The sequence below is a fragment of the Nomascus leucogenys genome, chromosome 7b, assembly GCF_006542625.1.
Source record: "Nomascus leucogenys isolate Asia chromosome 7b, Asia_NLE_v1, whole genome shotgun sequence".
Classification (NCBI taxonomy): Eukaryota; Metazoa; Chordata; class Mammalia; order Primates; family Hylobatidae; genus Nomascus; species Nomascus leucogenys.
The window spans coordinates 89,289,709-89,308,695 of NC_044387.1; the positions used below are offsets into that span (position 1 = coordinate 89,289,709).

Consider the following 18,987-nt stretch of genomic DNA (forward strand, 5'->3'; position numbering starts at 1 on the left):
CATCTCTACTAAAAATACAAAATTTAGCCAGGTGTAGTGGCATGCATCTGTAGTCCCAGCTACTCAGGGGGCTGAGGCAGGGGAATAACTTGAATCTGGGAGGCAGAAGTTGCATCACTGCATTCCAACCTGGGCAACAGAACAAGACTCCCCATCTCCCAAAAAAAGAAAATGAAATCAGTAGCAATATCTGCATTCCCATGTTCACTGCAGCACTATTCATAATAGCCAGGATATGGGATCAGCCTAAGTGTCAACAGATGAATGAATAAAGAAAATATTTTATATATATTATATATAAATATATATATTTATATATAATATATAAATAAATAAATTTATATATAATATATATAAATAAATAAATTTATATATTATATATATAAATAAATAAATTTATATATTATATATATAAATATATATATTTATATATTAAATATATAAATATATATATTTATATAATATATATACACACACACACATACATACATACATACATACATACACAGTGGAAAATTATAATCCTGTCATTGTGACAACATGAATGAACCTGGAGGACATAAGTGAAATAGGCCAGGCACAGAAAGATAAATACTACAGGATCTTACTTATATGTGCAATCTAAAAAAGTTGAACTCATAGTAGAGAGGAGAATGGTGATTACCAGGGGCTAGACGGGGAGAGGGAAAGTTGGAGAAATGTTAGTCAAAGCATATAAAATTTCAGACAGGAGGAATAAGTTCAAGAGATCCATTGTACAACATGGTGACTATAGTTAATAACAATGTACTGTATACTTGAAAATTACTAAGAGTAGGTTTTAAGTGTTCTTACCACAAAAAAGCACGTGAAGTCATACATATGTTAATCAGCTCAATTTAGGTATTCCACAGCACATACATATTTCAAAATAATGTGCATAATTATATACAATTTTTATCAATTAATACTTTACAAAATTCATACAAACCACTTGTAAAATAATGTTTTGAGTTAACCAGGGAAATTTTATTTTAAATAGATTATTAGATTATACCAAAGAATTATTAATTTTTACGTGTAAAATGGAATTGTGATTATGGAAAAGTCTTGTTTTTAGAAATGCATACTGAGCTATATGGGGGTAATAGTATATAAAATCTGGGATTTATTTTAAAATATAAAAAATGAGAGAGACTAAATGATGGGTATATACACATTCACCATACTGGTTATCTCTATTTTTAATCATATTTAAGAAAGAAATAATAGTACTGTCTTTCACTGGACTGGCACATTACTATCCTTAAAACGCCAGCCATTAAAAGAATATTGGAAATAAAAAGTAAACTGCTTATTGGTTTCACTATGATGATCTAACCTGGATAAAGAAAATGTGAAAAATCAGCCAGGCACGTGGGTCACGCCTGTAATCCTAACACTTTGGGAGGCCGAGGCAGGTGGATCATCACCTGAGGTCAGGAATCCGAGACCATCCTGGCTAACATGGTGAAACCCCATCTCTACTAAAATACAAAAAAATCAGCCAGGCATGGTGGCAGGCGCCTGTAATCCCAGCTACTCAGGAGGCTGAGGCAAGAGAATTGCTTGAACCCAGGAGGCGGAGGTTGCAGTGAGCTGAGATTGTGCCCACTGCACTCCACCCTGGGCAAGGAGCAAAACTGTCTTTAAAAAAAAAAAAAAATGAAAAATCTTGCCACATGTACAGATAGATCAGGAAAAAAAAAAAAGTCAGTGTATTTAAGCTTTGAAAGGGGAAAAAATCCTGAAGATAAGCCAAACACTAAAGCAGCAGCTTGCTTTTCCTCCAAAAAGCCCCCTCCCCTTTTAGCCCCTGAGGGAACATTCCTAGACACTGATTATCCTTAACTGGTACAAAATTTTCGGGAAAATAACTAATTCCACTCCCATAGCAACAAGCATCACTATTTCCATGTGTGCTGAGAGTACAGATCTAGTTACATTGTGACCTGCTGGTGGTGACCTTCAGCTCCTGAGATCATGCTGTCTTGTCTTAGCCAGGAGAACTGGGGTTAGAAAAAAGGTACAAGGGGCATTCTCTTTGCCCTAGCATGAGTAACTGTCCACTGGGTAGGTTCACTGTGAATCACGTGGTTTGAGAGTACACGTGCTTTGGGCATCTCTCCTACTAAACATACTGTGGCTTCAATCAGTAGATGGCTTATCTAGGATCTAACCTGGTAAAGAAGTAGGAACAAGCAGTGCCGCTTTGTTTCTAGACGTGGGAACAAGGAGCCTGACCAAAGGTGTCCACTCCCTCTTCCTCCACACCACTTCTGATGACCTCCAAACAGGTCAAGCAGTGTACATGGAGAGCTGGGGACAGCAAGTGGATAGATAGGAGAACACAGAGCCTGAGCGTCTCAGAAGCCAAGCTGCCTAACTACTGCTGTTTGTTTCCAAAACCTCTTCATCCTTTTAACCAGTCAGTCATTTACGTTTACTTTAAATGCTGTAGCCCTTTGCTACATGTGTGGTGGGAGGCATCTTGCAGGTAATATCAGTGAGTATCACATAGCAGGAATGGAATTTGTGAGTCCTCTGGCTGATGCTGGCAAAGCTAGTTCTTCAAAAGAACTGTTTTACAGTCTAAGTGACATCTTTTTGTATATAACTTCCTACTAGTAAAGTTGGGGGTAGGGGGTAAAAAGGCCTTCCTTAACAGTGCATTTCTTCCATTCAAAATCAAGGGCAAAACTAAAAAGCTGGCAGATGGCGACCATCCTGACCCTTTGTGGCACAGCATGTTATTAGCAATTAAATATGCTTTTATCTGATCTCTGGTCAACACAACTGTCAAGGTCTCAAGATTTTATGATGTTTCCATTGTGATGGTAATTTGTTGAGATGGCTTTCTGGATAATTTCGTATTGCTCTTGTTATTCAGTTTCAAGGATTATAAAATAATAATAGCAGCCCTATGTGCTGACGAATGCATTCTCCATAACTATGGCTACTCCTTGATGAGAAGCTTTACAGTACTATATATAAATGCCAGCTGAGTATTTGTTATTATTGTTGGACATCTTTTTTCAAAGAAGCCCAGAGCCTGGTGCTGACCTCATCCCATTAATCTCTATAGCCCTGGGCAAGGTAAGACAATGATGGCAATTTTTTAAATCCCATCTCGGTCATCTCTAGGTTGTTCTGTAAGAATTGTTTAGATGTAAGCTGGTGAGTGCTCAGGAAGCCACTGAAAAGTTTTAAGCAAAAGAGTAACATGAGCTGATACTAAAAGCCATCTCTTGGCCCGGTGCGGTGGCTCATGCTTGTAATCCCAGCACTTTGGGAGGCTGAGGCAGGCGGATCACCTGAGGTCAGGAGTTCAAGACCAGCCTGGCCAACATGGCGAAACCCCATCTCTACTGAAAATACCAAAAATTAGCCTGGCATAGTGGCAGGCACCTGTAATCCCAGCTACTCAGGAGGCTGAGACGGGAGAATCACTTGAACCCGGGAGGCGGAGGTTGCAGTGAGCTGAGATTGTGCCATTGCACTCCAGCCTGGGCAACAAGAGTGAAACTCTGTCACACACACAAAAAAAGCCATCTCTTGTACTACTGAAGGAGGAATTTATGCAGACTTCTTAGCTACCAGTGATTTCACTCTGTTTTAATACCAAAATTTACATGTATTTCTTTTATGATTTAGGTCAGTGGGTTACCAACCCCAGATCTAAGCTGGCAACTAGATGGAAAGCCCGTACGCCCTGACAGTGCTCACAAGATGCTGGTGCGTGAGAACGGGGTGCACTCTCTGATCATAGAGCCAGTCACGTCACGTGATGCCGGCATCTACACATGTATAGCCACCAACCGAGCAGGACAGAACTCATTCAGCCTGGAGCTTGTGGTTGCTGGTAGGCTCATCTGTGAATCCTTGCTTTCTGACAGAATGAACATCAGACTTACAAATGTAAACTAATTCTACATTACTAACCAATATGGAAAATAAATCAAAGTATTGAAAAAATAGATTGCATCATCAAAATAGCCAATGAGGACATGGTTATAAGGCCTAGCAAAACAGAAACAGAAATCTTTCATTTCTCCCACTAACCTGGCAAAGAGAGAAAAAGATTTTATTAGCTCTTTTGGGTCATTCGACCTACTGCGTGTACAGTGGCCCCCAGTGTTACATAGAGAAATAGTAACAGCAGTATGGACTCCAAGAACCAAAGAATTTGCTTATATATAAAGTTTTATATATCTATATACACACACACACACACACACACACACACCTGGTTTTTAAAGCAACATTGTCATCTACCCTCAAAGTCATAGTCATTGTCAAACTACACTCAGATTTGCTTTTTCACTGATTATCGTGTAGGTAAATTCTGTAAAAGTGCTGTTACGTGAAGTCTTACGCTTTGAGAAGCCTAAAAGGAAAACACATTTATGGAAAGGTTTTTATACCATCCTTAAGAGTTGGGTGTAAGTAAAGATTCTGATTACCTGATCTCTTTTAAGAAAGAACATAACAAAACATTTATTTCTTCTACCTCTTTATGCAAAGTGCTTCATGTACATTATGTATCAGTTGGCCCTCACATCAGCCTTATGAGATAATCGAAGCAAATCTTCTCTGACTTTTCCAGGGTGCCACTTAGTAAGCTGATGATTGGATTTAACACAATCTGTTGACTCCTAGTGCTCTTCTAAATTCAAGAAATAGAGTAGCAATGAGAATAAAACCCAGGATGTCTTGACAAAACTCTTGGATTATGATTCTGATAATGGCACCAGATGTTTTCACATTAAAATGTGGTAAATATGTGGACTGTGGTGCTACAGGTTAGCCATGCTTTCAAGTTTTGTACAAAGTACTCTATATTCTTACATGCCACAGTTGATTTCATTCCTCTAACCTCAAACTAAAACCATTTTTCTGCTGTTAAATGTGCCTTTTGATCATATAGATATCTCAGTATGCATCAGTTAGCACTCCTGTCAGAAGATGGTGATGGACAGTAATTGGAAGCAAAGTCTTTGGGGTCAGATCTGCTCCAGTCCCGGCTCTTGTCTATTTTACTAGTTGTGTGACATTTGGCAAATAGCTATCTCTGCGACTTAGTTTCTCCATATATAAAATGGGAATATAATGCCTCACAGTGTTTTCCTAAGGATTAAATCATAAAAATGTGTATGAAGCTCTGCATAACTAGTACCCTGCATAGCAATGTTCCAAAGTGGTAGATGTTATTCTTACGGATGAGTTGCTACAACATTAAGACTTGTTTTATACATTTTATGTTCTTTGCAAAACTGGAGCCCCAGAAAGAATACAAAGTGAGCTTCTGTTCCCACTTCTCCCAGAATAGCCTAGGATGGGCCACCATGTAAAATTCAATAAAAATCCAACCTTCTAGCTAGCTCATGGTGTTGGAGAGTATTAAGCATTTGAAAAATTCAGGCAGACTTTTCATCCTGTTTGAGCTCTTTCCTAGCTGCTTTACTATGATATATCTGTCACTCCAGATGAGGGAGTAGTGGTGGAAAAGGAATGCATTCTCAGATTCATTGTTGGTAGTTCAAAAGAAAATAAGTAAACCTTATTCATTCTCTGAAGTAGTTTCCACCACTACTACAACTGATCCAAAAAAAAAAAAAATTTCCCATTGGATGGTAATATTCAGAGTGTTATTAACAATCAGTCCTGAATTTTTCAGAATAAGTACTGAAGTTGTCTTTTTTTTTAGTTATAATTTTTTATAACTTTAAGGTTATAATAAAGCTTTTTTATAGCCTCCTTCAAGAATACAAAGTGGAATTTGTAATTTATAGGATATACATTCCTAGTTTACAGGTAACTATTTAAAGCTGCCAAATTTAGATAAAGATGCCTCCCCTTTAAATTGCCCCCTTTAAATTCTATGGCATGTCTCACTTAAGAGTTACAAATATTCGGGAATATTCATGGCAAACATGGCAAATGGCAGTGAGGGAATCTAAGTGGTCAAATTCCTAGAAATACTTGTCCTCAGCACCACTAGGTGGCAGTAGTTGGTTGAGGCTGTGAATGATCAGTAACATAATTAGTAGTGAAGCCATCACAGATGCTAGCAATGACTTAGGAGTCTCCCACAGCCTGTCAGACAGGCATTCTGTGAAGCAGATGGCCAGTGGACAGTATGAGCCTATCACACTTGAATTAATTGAGGAAATAAATGAGCAGAATGAAGTATACAGACCTTTGCTTGGTAAAAGAATAATTTGGAGAGGGAACTAGCATCTTACCACCTGGAGTAAAAAATGGTATCAAAAGATGTATTCAAGCAATATTCCAAAAGCCTTCTGAATTCTTTCTAGTGCTCCTTTTGTATATCATTGATTGATAGAGAATTCATCTCATGTTTTCTTAGCTAAAGAAGCACACAAACCCCCTGTTTTTATTGAGAAGCTCCAAAACACAGGAGTTGCTGATGGGTACCCAGTGCGGCTGGAATGTCGTGTATTGGGAGTGCCACCACCTCAGATATTTTGGAAGAAAGAAAATGAATCACTCACTCACAGCACTGACCGAGTGAGGTAAGACTGCACAATGAGAACCTGATCCATAACTGTTCAGTCCTAATGATGTATCAAAAGATACATTTTATATAGCATGGAAATCTATGTGTAAAAGCCACATAGATGTTTTGATTTTTGATGAAATCAATCAAAGACAAAAACCATGCTTTACCCAATGTAGGATTAAGCTTTTAGAAGGAAGCTATGGGTATTTGATCTAATGGTGATTTCTTAGAAGTGTTTATCATTCTATCTAAAAGAAAAGATGAATTCATTTGTTTTAGTGATAAAAGACTATTCAGTGGTTTTTGTAAAGGCAGATCCTCAACTAAGAATTAAGTACACAGATGTATTCACTAAGAATTAAGTACACAGATGTATTCAACTCTTGACGTCTGTTCTTTCTCCCATTAACTTTAAAGGGGCTAGTAATCTCTACAGAATAAGTATGACCCTATTATCAGCTACTTGCACAATTCTGTTTCTAATGATCTAATTAAAAATGATGCTTCATGTCCAAAGCCACTTTTAAAAAATTTAGAACCCTAATGACTTTATCCTTTTCTCCAGCATGCACCAGGACAACCATGGCTACATCTGCCTGCTCATTCAGGGAGCCACAAAAGAAGATGCTGGGTGGTATACTGTGTCAGCCAAGAATGAAGCAGGGATTGTGTCCTGTACTGCCAGGCTGGACGTTTACAGTGAGTGCCACTTCATCTCATTTCATTGTATTTACTCATTAAATTATGAAAAATTAGACATCTGGACAGCAAATCACATTACTCTTTATAATCTTATAAACAACTATTGTGTTTTATGTCAAAAAAATTCATATTGCTTTCTCTCTTTCTATTTATAGTTTCTCGACATTAATAGTGAACCACACCAGGAGAACAAATACCCAAGTATCATTCAGGAACTTTGAATTATTAGCAAAATATGCATGTTGATTTCTCTTACATTGGCTAGTTAGTTGTGGCTTCCTTACTCAAGCATCCTTAGGAGTTAACAGTAGGCAAAGGCATAACCATGTTTTTCACATGTTCTTGTTACTGTGTTCTGCAAATGACTGCCTTTTAACATTTCTTCCTATATTCTATCGCAGTGTCCTAATGCACTCTAAACGTGTGTTCCATTGATCCTGGAATGCGTACTTTTTGTGGCTTAGTGCTTTTCTCATTAATGTATCTTAAGCAGCCAGCAGACTTGTGTTTGTATATTTGTGTACATGCATCCCAAATTTAAAGAAAATTATTCCTATTGAATTTACAGTCTAGTACAATCAGCATTATGTGATCCATTGACATAAAAAAAAAACACTAGAAAAAAATTAAGAATTTATTTCAGATTTTGCCTCTTCTTGAAATAACTATGTGAGGGTCATCAAGAAATGTGTGGCCTCAACCTTCCCTACTGTACGATTCCTTTCAGTTGATTAGTGTTAAAGCATCCACATCCAGCAGAATTCCTAAGTGCTATAATTATTTTAGAGAAAATATTTTTTAAAAGGAGAGGGGGGATGAGAATTAGGAAGTTTATCAGCTATTCCAAAGGATTCCCTGTGCTGCAGTGTTTACTCAAAAAAAAAAAAAAAAGATAAACTACACTTGACCTTTGTAATCTAGCTGCTTTATTCCCACTACCCTGTATAGACAGTAAATCTGCAACATGTGAGTAAAATGCAAAAGTGTTCCTAAACTTTCCATGTTTCTACCATGGATGTGTTCAGTTTTCACAGAGTATGTGCCTTGCATCTATCTAGACATTCTGTATTTATTTGAAATATCTAAAGGCTTTCCAAGTATATCTTGATTAAAAATCTTAATTTACTCTTTTTCTTTGTAGCCCAGTGGCATCAGCAGTCACAGAGCACCAAGCCAAAAAAAGTACGGCCCTCAGCCAGTCGCTATGCAGCACTTTCGGACCAGGGACTAGACATCAAAGCAGCGTTCCAACCTGAGGCCAACCCATCTCACCTGACACTGAATACTGCCTTGGTAGAAAGTGAGGACCTGTAATCCAGCATTCTTGTTAAAGCTGAAATACTGAAACAGCCATTGCCTTGACCAACATATTCCTTTGTCACATTATGTAAAAGGCAGAAACATACCTTTGACTATAAGAAATAAAAAAAAAACCACCAAAATAATATTTTTCTTACTTGATATACCAAACTTAGTTTAAGTAGATAATGCTAATACAAATATACACATTGCACAGAAAATTCACCTTTACTGTCCAATTTAAAACTTTGGAATTGCTGTGATTAAAGTGATCTAAAATGCCAAAATACTAAAGGAAATCAATTGTTCATAGGTAACTACAATTTGTATTATCTACAAGTGCCTTTAAACACAAGATACAGGTGCTGTGTAGCCTGATAGTGTGAAATGTTTAATGAGGGAGTTGTACCACAAACAGTACTACAATGATTCTGAAGCACAGTGTATTCAGACAGATACAGTGAACCAAGTGCAATATGTAAGGATGAAAAAAAGAAGAAACGACAAAGAAATCCAAGTAAATGCCTTGTCTTTGCAAATGTTTTTATATTAAATCATAAGGAAGGAACTACTTGCCTTAAATGTTATTAATATCAAAAGAGTTTTCTAACAAGGTTAATACCTTAGTTCTTAACATTTTTTTCTTTATGTGTAGTGTTTTCATGCTACCTTGGTAGGAAACTTATTTACAAACCATATTAAAAGGCTAATTTAAATATAAATAATATAAAGTGCTCTGAATAAAGCAGAAATATATTACAGTTCATTCCACAAAAAGCATCCAAACCACCCAAATGACCAAGGCATATATAGTATTTGGAGGAATCAGGGGTTTGGAAGGAGTAGGGAGGAGAATGAAGGAAAATGCGACCAGCATAATTATAGTGTGTTCATTTAGATAAAAGTAGAAGGCGCAGGAGAGGTAGCAAAGGCCAGGCTTTTCTTTGGTTTTCTTCAAACATAGGTGAAAAAAACACTGCCATTCACAAGTCAAGGAACCTAGGGCCAGCTGGAAGTGTGGAGCACACATGCTGTGGAGATTGCAGTGTGTCTGAAGTTTGTGTAGTAGTGGAAGATTTTAGGTATGTAGAGCAAGTTGAAAATGGATTGAGACTGCATGGTGGCATAAATGAGAAATTGCCTGTAGGATCTAGTCTACTTGAAGGAAGTGGAGACATAAGGAGAGACAAAAACAGGTTTGTGCCATAAAGTATTTTTTCAAAGGCACCAAGATGTGGTAAATGAAAATTATTAGTTCACTTCCCTGCTGCCATGAAACTTTGCCTTAAGAAGGTGCTGGATTCCAAGGTTTGTAAAGGCATCTCGGTAAAGACTGCTTTTTGAATGCATATGATTTTGCATCAGCTAGACTGAGTTGATTCTGACCAGACTTGATGGTTTTAAGTCGGAACCGATAAATTTTAAAAAGGAGAAAAATAATTTGACCTAGTAGTATAAAACATGAGGCTTTAATGGTACTTTGCTATGAAAAGAAAACACTGTATTCCTCATGCAAAACACATGTATCTTTCATTATTTATAATAAGTGGCCTCTCTTAGCTCAGTTACTCAATTCATACGTAGTATTTTTTAAAATAATTTTGTATCTGTGTACCACCCCATATATTTCATATTACTGTTTCACATGTACAGCTTTCTACTTCTTTGTAAGAACACCAACCAACCAAGGTTTAAGTGATTAATAGGCTTGAGCACCGGGTGGCAGATGTTCTATGTAGTGTGGTTCAAGTTTCTTTGACCACACTTATATGCATTGCTAATATGGAATTTAAGATACCATACACAGTCTCTCATGAACCTATCTCTATTGTAGAATTATGACTTATGTCTTACTTGCCAAATTTTTCTGAATGTGACTTTTTTTTGCTGATTTGCTGGGTTTGGGATTAACTAGCATTATTTTGCCACCTTTATATTGTATTTATAAAAAAAAAGTACTATCATTACTACTTTGGATTGTTGTGCTGGTGTAATGTGGATTTAACATCAATAAATATTTGACAAATAATAGTTGCAGTTTTGTGAAGCAAAATATTCAGTTTTAGTTTTCTATTGCTGCCATAACAATTAGCATAAACTTTGAGTGGTGTTTGAGGCCTCAGCATCACTCATTTATTACTCACAGTTCTGTAAATCAAGTTCGGGCAGGATGTAGCTGGGTTCTCTGTTCAGGATCTTATAAAGCTAAAATCATTGTATCAGCTGGACTGTATTCTCATCTGGAGCTCAAGATCCTCTTCAAAATTCAAGTGGTTGTGATAGCTCTGTGCAATTGTAGAAGAGACATCTCATTTAGTCCCTCAGCCAGGAGCTGTTCTCAGCTCCTAAAAGCCATCTATATTCCTTGCCATGTAGCCCACTCCATCTTCAGGGTTAGCGGTGAGAATCTCCTTCACCTCAGATCCCTCTCACACCTTTGTCAAAGGCCCAGTCCCTTTTAAATTACGTCAGTCCCATCCAGATAATCTCCCTTTCTTAAAGTCACCTGACTTTGGGAACCTTAATTACATCTGTAAATCCCTTCAAAGCAGCAGCTAAATTGCTATTTGATTGGATAACTGAGAAGGTGTGTATACACCAGAGGATGGGGATATTGGGGGCCATCTTAGAATTCTGCCTACCACAGCAGTGTACTGTAGGTATGCATGTAAATACATACCAGTGCCATGACGTACAAGGATACATAAAATACAGCAAGATGATACAAATTAAAAGTGAGGGGGAAAAGGAAGAAAATAAGTATAAATGGAACAAGGAATTAGATTACACACACACCCCCATATTCATATACACATATAGCATTAATATCTACATAGTTACAACAGACGGATAACATATTTTGGCCTAGGCTTTCCTACTACGGGAAAGAGAAAGCTGGTCATTTATGTAATTCACAGCCTCCATAAGGTAAAAATATTTTATCTTTTACATAAGCAATATAATGGAGCTTTGAGGATACATTTGAATTAAACTAGAATTGTGTATTTCACGTTGTCTTCTATACCCCATGACTTGCTATGTAGTTTACGAGATTCATTATATATTTTAATGCTGAATTTGTCCTTGATTTTCCCTTTTATGAACATGCATAACATGACAATCCCCTTGGCTTGCTCAGTAGCTAGAACCTCCTGTATCATCATGTAAATTTAGTTTGACCCCTTTAAATTATAGAAATACAACTTCTATATTATGGTGGTGAGGAACTTGAGTGTTGGAGTTGGCCAACCAGGATTTGAATCCTAGCTCTTTTGATCTATGATCTTTTGTGTGACCCATGAGCAAGTTACTTTACCTCCCCAAGCCTCAGTTTCCTTATTTGGAAAATGGAGATTAAAATAGCATCCCTCTCTTTGTGCTGCTGTGAGGATTATATGGGATGATAATTTTGACATGGTACCTGGCACATAGTAAGAGCTCAATAAATTTCAGTTATTATTTTAGTGTAGTTGGAAACTAAAGTAAAATTTCAATTACAAAACGTGTACACACCTAGCAAAATTCCACAGATGGTTAAAATTTGTGAACTTGGATGGAAAAAACATTACCCCCTAGCTGAAATTTAGAATTTCCTTCAATTATGAATGTAGGCAACAAAACACAATAGTATAAAATACCTGGGACTGTCCTAGTAAAAATTATATTACAAATATTGAAATATCTTAAAATCCATCTAAATTCAGCATTACTTCAAAATTATGGCAGTTGTTAGAGTTACCAATAGATGTTGTAATTTATACGCATTTGTATTATAAATTTGTTTTCAATACTTTGATAATTACTTAAAAATAATTTGTTTTATGTATTTTATGCCTCCATGAACATTATTTTGAGAAGGATCCAGAAGATTTAATAGAGGGTTAAAAAGGCATATGGCACAAAAAAAATTAAGAACCAGGCCCTACAGAAGCTTAAATACATAGAAAAGGATAAAAAAATTTGAGGAAAGCCTAATTTGTCATTAGTAGAAGAAGGAACAAAACTAATTAATTCATTCAATGAAATATTACTTACTATTCAGACTTAAAGGTAAAGAAATGGATTTACTTCTATTGGCAGGGATAAATATGAAAAACAGCATTTGACAAGGAAGGGAAGTTACATAAGAGTGATGTCAGCAAGATGGCTGACTAGAGGTTCCTGGCATTCATCCCCCCAAGAAAGGATCAACAAATGAACAAACAGTTAACATTCAACTGAAGTGTCAAAGGAAGAGCACTGGAGTGCAGTGGGAGTACCTGCAGTCACTGAAAGTCCAGAAGGCAGCATGGAGACACCTTGTCTCTGCTGCCCCATGCCTCTGCACCCCCCAACCCTGACTGGCCTGGAGTCAAGAGGAGAAGCTTTCCTTTGCTGGGAAAACGTAAGCAAAGCCCCATCAGCCCCCATTACCACTGCAAACACCTACAATCCTTACTACAGGAGAATTCCACAGTCCTCACAAACCCTGAACCGACTTTAGAGAGCCACTGTGGATTTGCACAGCTGCATTCCTCTGAATTAGGAACATGAGATATGTACTCTCCACCCCCTCAGGTGCCTGCTGTGGGGCCCAGTAGCAAATGCACCTCTCCAGCCCAGTGGCTCTGTCATTCCACCAAGCCCACATGGGTGGCTGCAATGCCACAACCCTGGAGGCCCAGAACCTGGGCCCAGGATTGGCTGTGACTCTGGTCCTGCACAGCAGGAAAACCAACCATCATTGCCTGAACTTCTAGACAGAGAAACAGTCTGGCAAATTCTCCCAAAGCATACATACCTACCCTTGAGCTGGCCAAACTGGGCCCCTGAGCTGCTAAGCACCTGACATGCCCTCAGGCCAGAACCAGTACCAGCCTATCTCCTAAGCCTGAGAAACAGCCCAATGCCCCCTACCTCCATGGACATGCCCCCAGGCCTACCCAGTGGACCTGTGCCCAGGCTAGGGTATGAGAAACAGTCCAGGGGGCCCAATCCCAGCATACATGTCCCTAGACCTTCCCAGCAGCCCTATGCCCATGCCCAGGGCCTGAGAAACAGCTTGGGAGATTAACTTCCAGTAGACACACCCCTGGGCCAGGTGAGCTGTCACATGACCATGCCCAGGGCCTAAGAAAGAGCCCCATGGGCTCAACCCCCATGGACACATCCCCTGGCTGGCTGAGAGGCACACCACTGTCCCAAGCCCAAGAAACAGCCCACTTGGCCCACTTCTGGCAGACACACCCCCAGGCCAAATGGGCATGCCTGTACCCAGGGCCTGATAAACATCCCTGTGGCCCCAATCCCAGCAAGCAAGACCCCAAGTTGGTTGACACTGTTCACACACATGCCCCCAATGTGAGAAACAATCCAGTGAGCCCACCCCAGCAAAGCTGCACCACCACTGCTACAAATCCTCACAGCCTAGGCCACTGGGCACTTACAAACATCAGCAGAGTGGACTACAGCTGAAGAATCTGCACAGACAATACAGTAGTGCATCTACCTAGAACCAAAGCCAACACACTCCACCTAACTGACACTCTAAGATCCCCCAATACAAATAAGTCTTTCCCTACAAAACCTTTCATCAAATTGGAAGAGGTGACTAGAAATCAACACCAAGGAACACATCAAACATGAAAAAAGAAACCATGATACCTCCAAAAGAACACAAGAAAGCTCCAGTAACACACCCTAATCATAAGGAAATATGTGAAATGCCATAAAAAGAACTGAAAATAATAATCTTAAGGAAGCTCAGTGAGATAAAGAGAATATAGCTAAACAGTTCAATGAAATCAGGAAAATAATTCATGATTTGAATGAGAAATTCAACAAAGAACATAAAAAAAGAACCCAATAGAAATCTTAGAGTTGAAGAATTCAATGAATAAAATAAAAAATGCAATCAAGAGCTTCAACAACAGATTAGACAAAGCAGGGGAAAGAATTTCTGAAGTTGGAGGTAGGCCTTTTGAAATAACTCATGCAGACAAAAAAAAAAGGATAAAGAAAGCCTACAGAATGTATGGGACACTGTTAAGTGAACAAATATTTGCATTTTGGAACTCCAGATGGAGAAGAGAAGGAAAAAGGTATAGAAAACAGATTTAATGATATCATAGCAAAAAACTTCCCAAGTTTTGGGAAAGAGATGACCATCTAACTCTAAGAAGCTTAAAGTCCCTAAAGAGATTCAACCTAAACAGGTCCTCTCTGAGGCATATTATAGTCAAATTGTCAAAAGTCAAATACAAAGAAAGAATTCTAACAACAGCAAGAGAAAAATGTTAAGTCACATATAAGGGAATACCCATTAGGCCAACAGCAGATAGCAGAAACCTTACAGGCCGGGAAAAAAAGAAATAATAAATTCAATGTACTAAAAGAAAAATATTGCCAGTGAAGAATATTGCTTTAATATTCTTTATTAAATATAAGCAAAGCTATTCCTCAGAAATGAAAGAAAATAAAGTCTTTTTCACATATGCAAAAACTAAGGGAAGACTAGCCTTACAAGAAACACTCAAGAGTTTTAGATCTGGAAGTGAAAAGACAATAACCACCACCATGATGAAAACAAATGAAATTATAAAATTCACTTGTAGAGCTGATACACAAAAGAGAAAGAGAAAGGAATCAAACTTTATCACTACAGAAAACCACTAAGCCACAAAAATAAACAATAAGGAGGATTAAAGAGAAAGAAATATACAACTGGAAAACCATCAATAAAACAACAGGAGTAAGTCCTCACCGACCAATAAAGAACCTTGAATGTAAACAAATTAAATTCCCCAATTAAAAGACATTGAATGAATGAATGAATGAATGAATGAATAAAAAAACCATGCACCTATATGCTGCCAAATAAAAACTCACCTCACCTGTAAAAGACACACAAAGACTGAAAGTGAAGGGATGGAAAAAAATAATCAATGCAAACAGAAACAAAAAGTGAGCAGGAGTAGCTATTCTTATATCAGATAATGCAGGCTATTTAAAAAATGATAGAGACAAAGAAGGACATTATATAATAATAAAGGTATCAATTCAGCAAGAAGACATAACAATGGTAAATATATATGCACCCAACACTGAAGCACCCAAATATATAAAGCAAATATTATTAGATCTAAAAGGAGAGATAGACCTCAATAAAATAACAGTTGGGAACTTTAATGCCCCACTTTCAGCACTGGACAGATCATCTAGACAGAAAATCAACAAAGAAACATTGGATTTAAACTGTACTACAGACTAAATGGACCTAACAGACACCTACAGAACATTTCACCCAACAGCAATAGAATACACATTCTTTTTATCAGCACATGGAACATTCTACAGGATTGACCATATATTAGGACACAAAACAAGCTCAAAAAATTTTTAAACACTGAAATCATATCAAGTGTCTTATCTGACCACAATGGAATAAAACTGGAAATCAATAACAAGAAGAATATTCAAAACTGTACAAATACATGGAAATTAAAAAACATGCTCCTGACTGACCAATGGATGAAGGAAGAAATTAAGAAGTAAATTTTAAAATTCCTTGAAACAAATGAAAACAGAAACACAACATACCAAACCCTATGTGATACGGCAAAAGCATGATTAAGAGACGTTTACAGCAATAAACGTCTATATCGAAAAAGTAAAAAGATTTCTAATAACTGAATGATTCATCTTAAGAATCTAGGAAAAAACTGGGCATAGTGGTGCACACTTATAGCCCCAGCCACTCTGAAGGCTCGGGCCAGGTTGCTTTGAGGCCAGGAATTTGAGACTACAGCACACTCCGATTTGGCCTGTGAAAAGCCACTGGCAAGACCCAGTCTCTAAAACAAGTTTTAAAAGAAACTAGCAGAGCAAAAAAAAAAAAAAAAGCAAGCCAAACCCAAAATTAGCAGAAGGAAAGAAATAATAAAGATTAGAGTAGAATTAAACAAAATTGAGATTTAAAAAATACAAAAGATCAACAAAAAGTTGGTTTTTTGAAAAGAAACAAAATCAACTAGCCACTAGACTAAGAATATAGAGAGAAGACCCAAATAAACAAAATCAAAAACAAAAAAGGAGCTGTCACAACTGATATTACAGAAACACACAGGATCATTAGGATCTATCATGAACAACCATATGCCAATAAATTTAAAAACCTAGAGGAACTGGATAAACTCCTGGACACACAAGCTATCAAGACTGAACCAAAAAGAAACAGACTGAACAGATCAATAAAAAGTAATGATAACAAATCAGTAATAAAAAGCCTCCCAACAAGGAAAAAACCAGGACTGGGTGGCTTCTCAGCTAAATTCTACCAAACATTAAAAAAGAAAAAAGAAAAACTACCAATTCTTCTCAAACTATTCCAAAAAATTGAAGAGAAGGGAATTCTTCCAAACTTATTTTACAGAGCCGGCATAATTTTGACACCAAAACCAGATAAGGACATAACAAAAAAACAAAACTACAGACCAATATCCCTAATGAACATACATGCAAAAATCCTCAATATAATGTTAGTAAATTCAATCTAACATCACATCAGAAAGATCATACACCGAAGATGGCCGAATAGGAACAGCTCCGGTCTGCAACCCCCAGCAAGATCAATGCAGAAGGCAGGTGATTTCTGCATTTCCAACTGAGGTACCCAGCTCATCTCATTGGGACTGGTTAGATAGTGGGTGCAGCCGATGGAGGGCGAGCAGAAGCAGGGTGGGGTGTCACCTCACCTGGGAAGTGCAAGGGGTGGAGGAACTCCCTCCCCTAGCCAAGGGAAGCCGTGAGGGACTGTGCCATGAGGGACGGTGCATTCCAGCACAGATACTACGCTTTTCCCATGGTTTTCGCAACCATAGACCAGGTGCCTTTGCCACCAAGGCCCTGGGTTTCAAGCACAAAACTGGGCAGCCGTTTGGCCAGACACTGAGCTAGCTGCAGCAGTTTCTTTTAATACCCCAGTGGCTCCTGGAACACCAGCGAGACAGAACCATTCACTCCCTGGAAAGGGGGCTGAAGCTAAGGAGCCAAGTGGTCTAGCTCAGTGGATCTGACCCCTACGGAGCCCAGCAAGCTAAGATCCATGGGCTTGAAATTCTCCCTGCCACCACAGCATTCTGAAGTCGACCTGGGACACCCCAGCTTGGTGAGGGAGGGGTGTCTGCCATTACTGAGGCTTGAATAGGCAGTTATCCCCTCACAGTATAAAAAAAGCCGCCAGGAAATTTGAAATGGGCAGAGCCCACCACAGCTTGGCAAAGCCACTGTAGCCAGACTGCCTCTCTAGATTCCTCCTCTCTGGGCAGGGAATCTCTGAAAGGAAGGCAGCAGTCCTAGTCAGGGGCTTACAGATAAAACTCCCATCTCCCTGAGACACAGCACCTGGGGGAAGGGGTGGTGGTGGGCGCAGCTTCAGCAGACTTAAACGTTCCTGCCTGCCAGTTTTGAAGAGAGCAGCAGATCTTGCAGCACAGCGCTCAAGCTCTGCTAAGGGACAGACTGCCGCCTCAAGTGGGTCCCTGACCCCCATGCCTTCTGACTGGGAGACACCTCCCAGCAGGGGCCGACAGACACGTCATACAGGACAGCTCCAGTTGGCATCTGGCGGGTGCTCCTCTGGGACAAAACTTCTAGAGGAAAGAACAGGCAGCAATCTTTGCTGTTCTGCAGCCTCCGCTGGTGATACCCAGGTAAACAGGGCCTGGAGTGGACCTCCAGCAAACTCCAGCAGACCTGCAGTAGAGGGCCCTGACTGTTAGAAGGAAAACTAACAAACAGAAAGGAATAGATTCAACATCAACAAAAAGGACGTCCACACCAAAACCCCATTTGAAGGTCACCAACATCAAACACCAAAGGTAGATAAATCCACAAAGATGGGGAGAAACCAGTGCAAAAGGGCAGAAAATTGCAAAAATGAGAATGCATCTTCTCCTCCAAAGGATCACAACTCCTCACCAGCAAGGGAACAAACCTGGACGGAGAATGAGTTTGACAAATTGACAGAAGTAGGCTTCAGAAGGTGGATAATAACAAACTCCTCTGAGCTGAAGGAGCACGTTCTAACCCAATGCAAGGAAGCTAAGAACCTTGAAAAAAGGTTAGATGAATTGCTAACTAGAATAACCAGTTTAGAGAAGAACATAAATGACCTGATGGAGCTGAAAAACACAGCACGAAAACTTCGTGAAGTATACACAAGTATCAACAGTCGAATCGATCAAGTGGAAGAAAGGATATCAGAGATTGAAGATCAACTTAACGAAATAAAGCATGAAGAAAAGATTAGAGAAAAAAGAATGAAAAGGAACGAACAAAGCCTCCAAGAATTAGGGAACTATGTGAAAAGTCCAAACCTACGTTTGACTGGTGTACCTGAAAGTGATGGGGAGAATGGAACCAAGTTGGAAAACACTCTTCAGGATATTATCCAGGAGAACTTCCCC

At 38.7% G+C, this 18,987-nt stretch overlaps 2 protein-coding genes across 8 annotated transcripts in view; one reads left to right on the forward strand and one right to left on the reverse strand.

Moving 5' to 3' along the window:
* Window positions 1–10,573, forward strand: part of PALLD (palladin, cytoskeletal associated protein) — a 434,220-nt gene extending 423,647 nt beyond the window's left edge. For 3 of the 7 annotated variants that reach the window (XM_030816308.1, XM_030816309.1, XM_003257948.4), the window contains 4 exons: window positions 3,673–3,880; window positions 6,389–6,554; window positions 7,107–7,240; window positions 8,385–10,571. In XM_030816308.1, the coding sequence (XP_030672168.1) occupies window positions 3,673–3,880; window positions 6,389–6,554; window positions 7,107–7,240; window positions 8,385–8,557 (681 nt within the window). In that variant the 3' untranslated portion in view covers window positions 8,558–10,571. Of the gene's footprint in view, window positions 1–3,672; window positions 3,881–6,388; window positions 6,555–7,106; window positions 7,241–7,398; window positions 7,445–8,384 lie in introns of all 7 variants that reach the window. The other 4 variants (XM_003257950.3, XM_003257949.3, XM_030816310.1 and 1 more) reach the window with 2 other exon arrangements.
* CBR4 (carbonyl reductase 4) overlaps window positions 9,187–18,987 on the reverse strand; it is a 64,797-nt gene continuing 54,996 nt past the window's right edge. Inside the window, exon 6 of the mRNA XM_030816313.1 lies at window positions 9,187–10,827. Coding sequence (XP_030672173.1) covers window positions 10,802–10,827 — 26 coding nt within the window. The 3' untranslated portion in view covers window positions 9,187–10,801. The remainder of the gene's footprint in view (window positions 10,828–18,987) is intronic.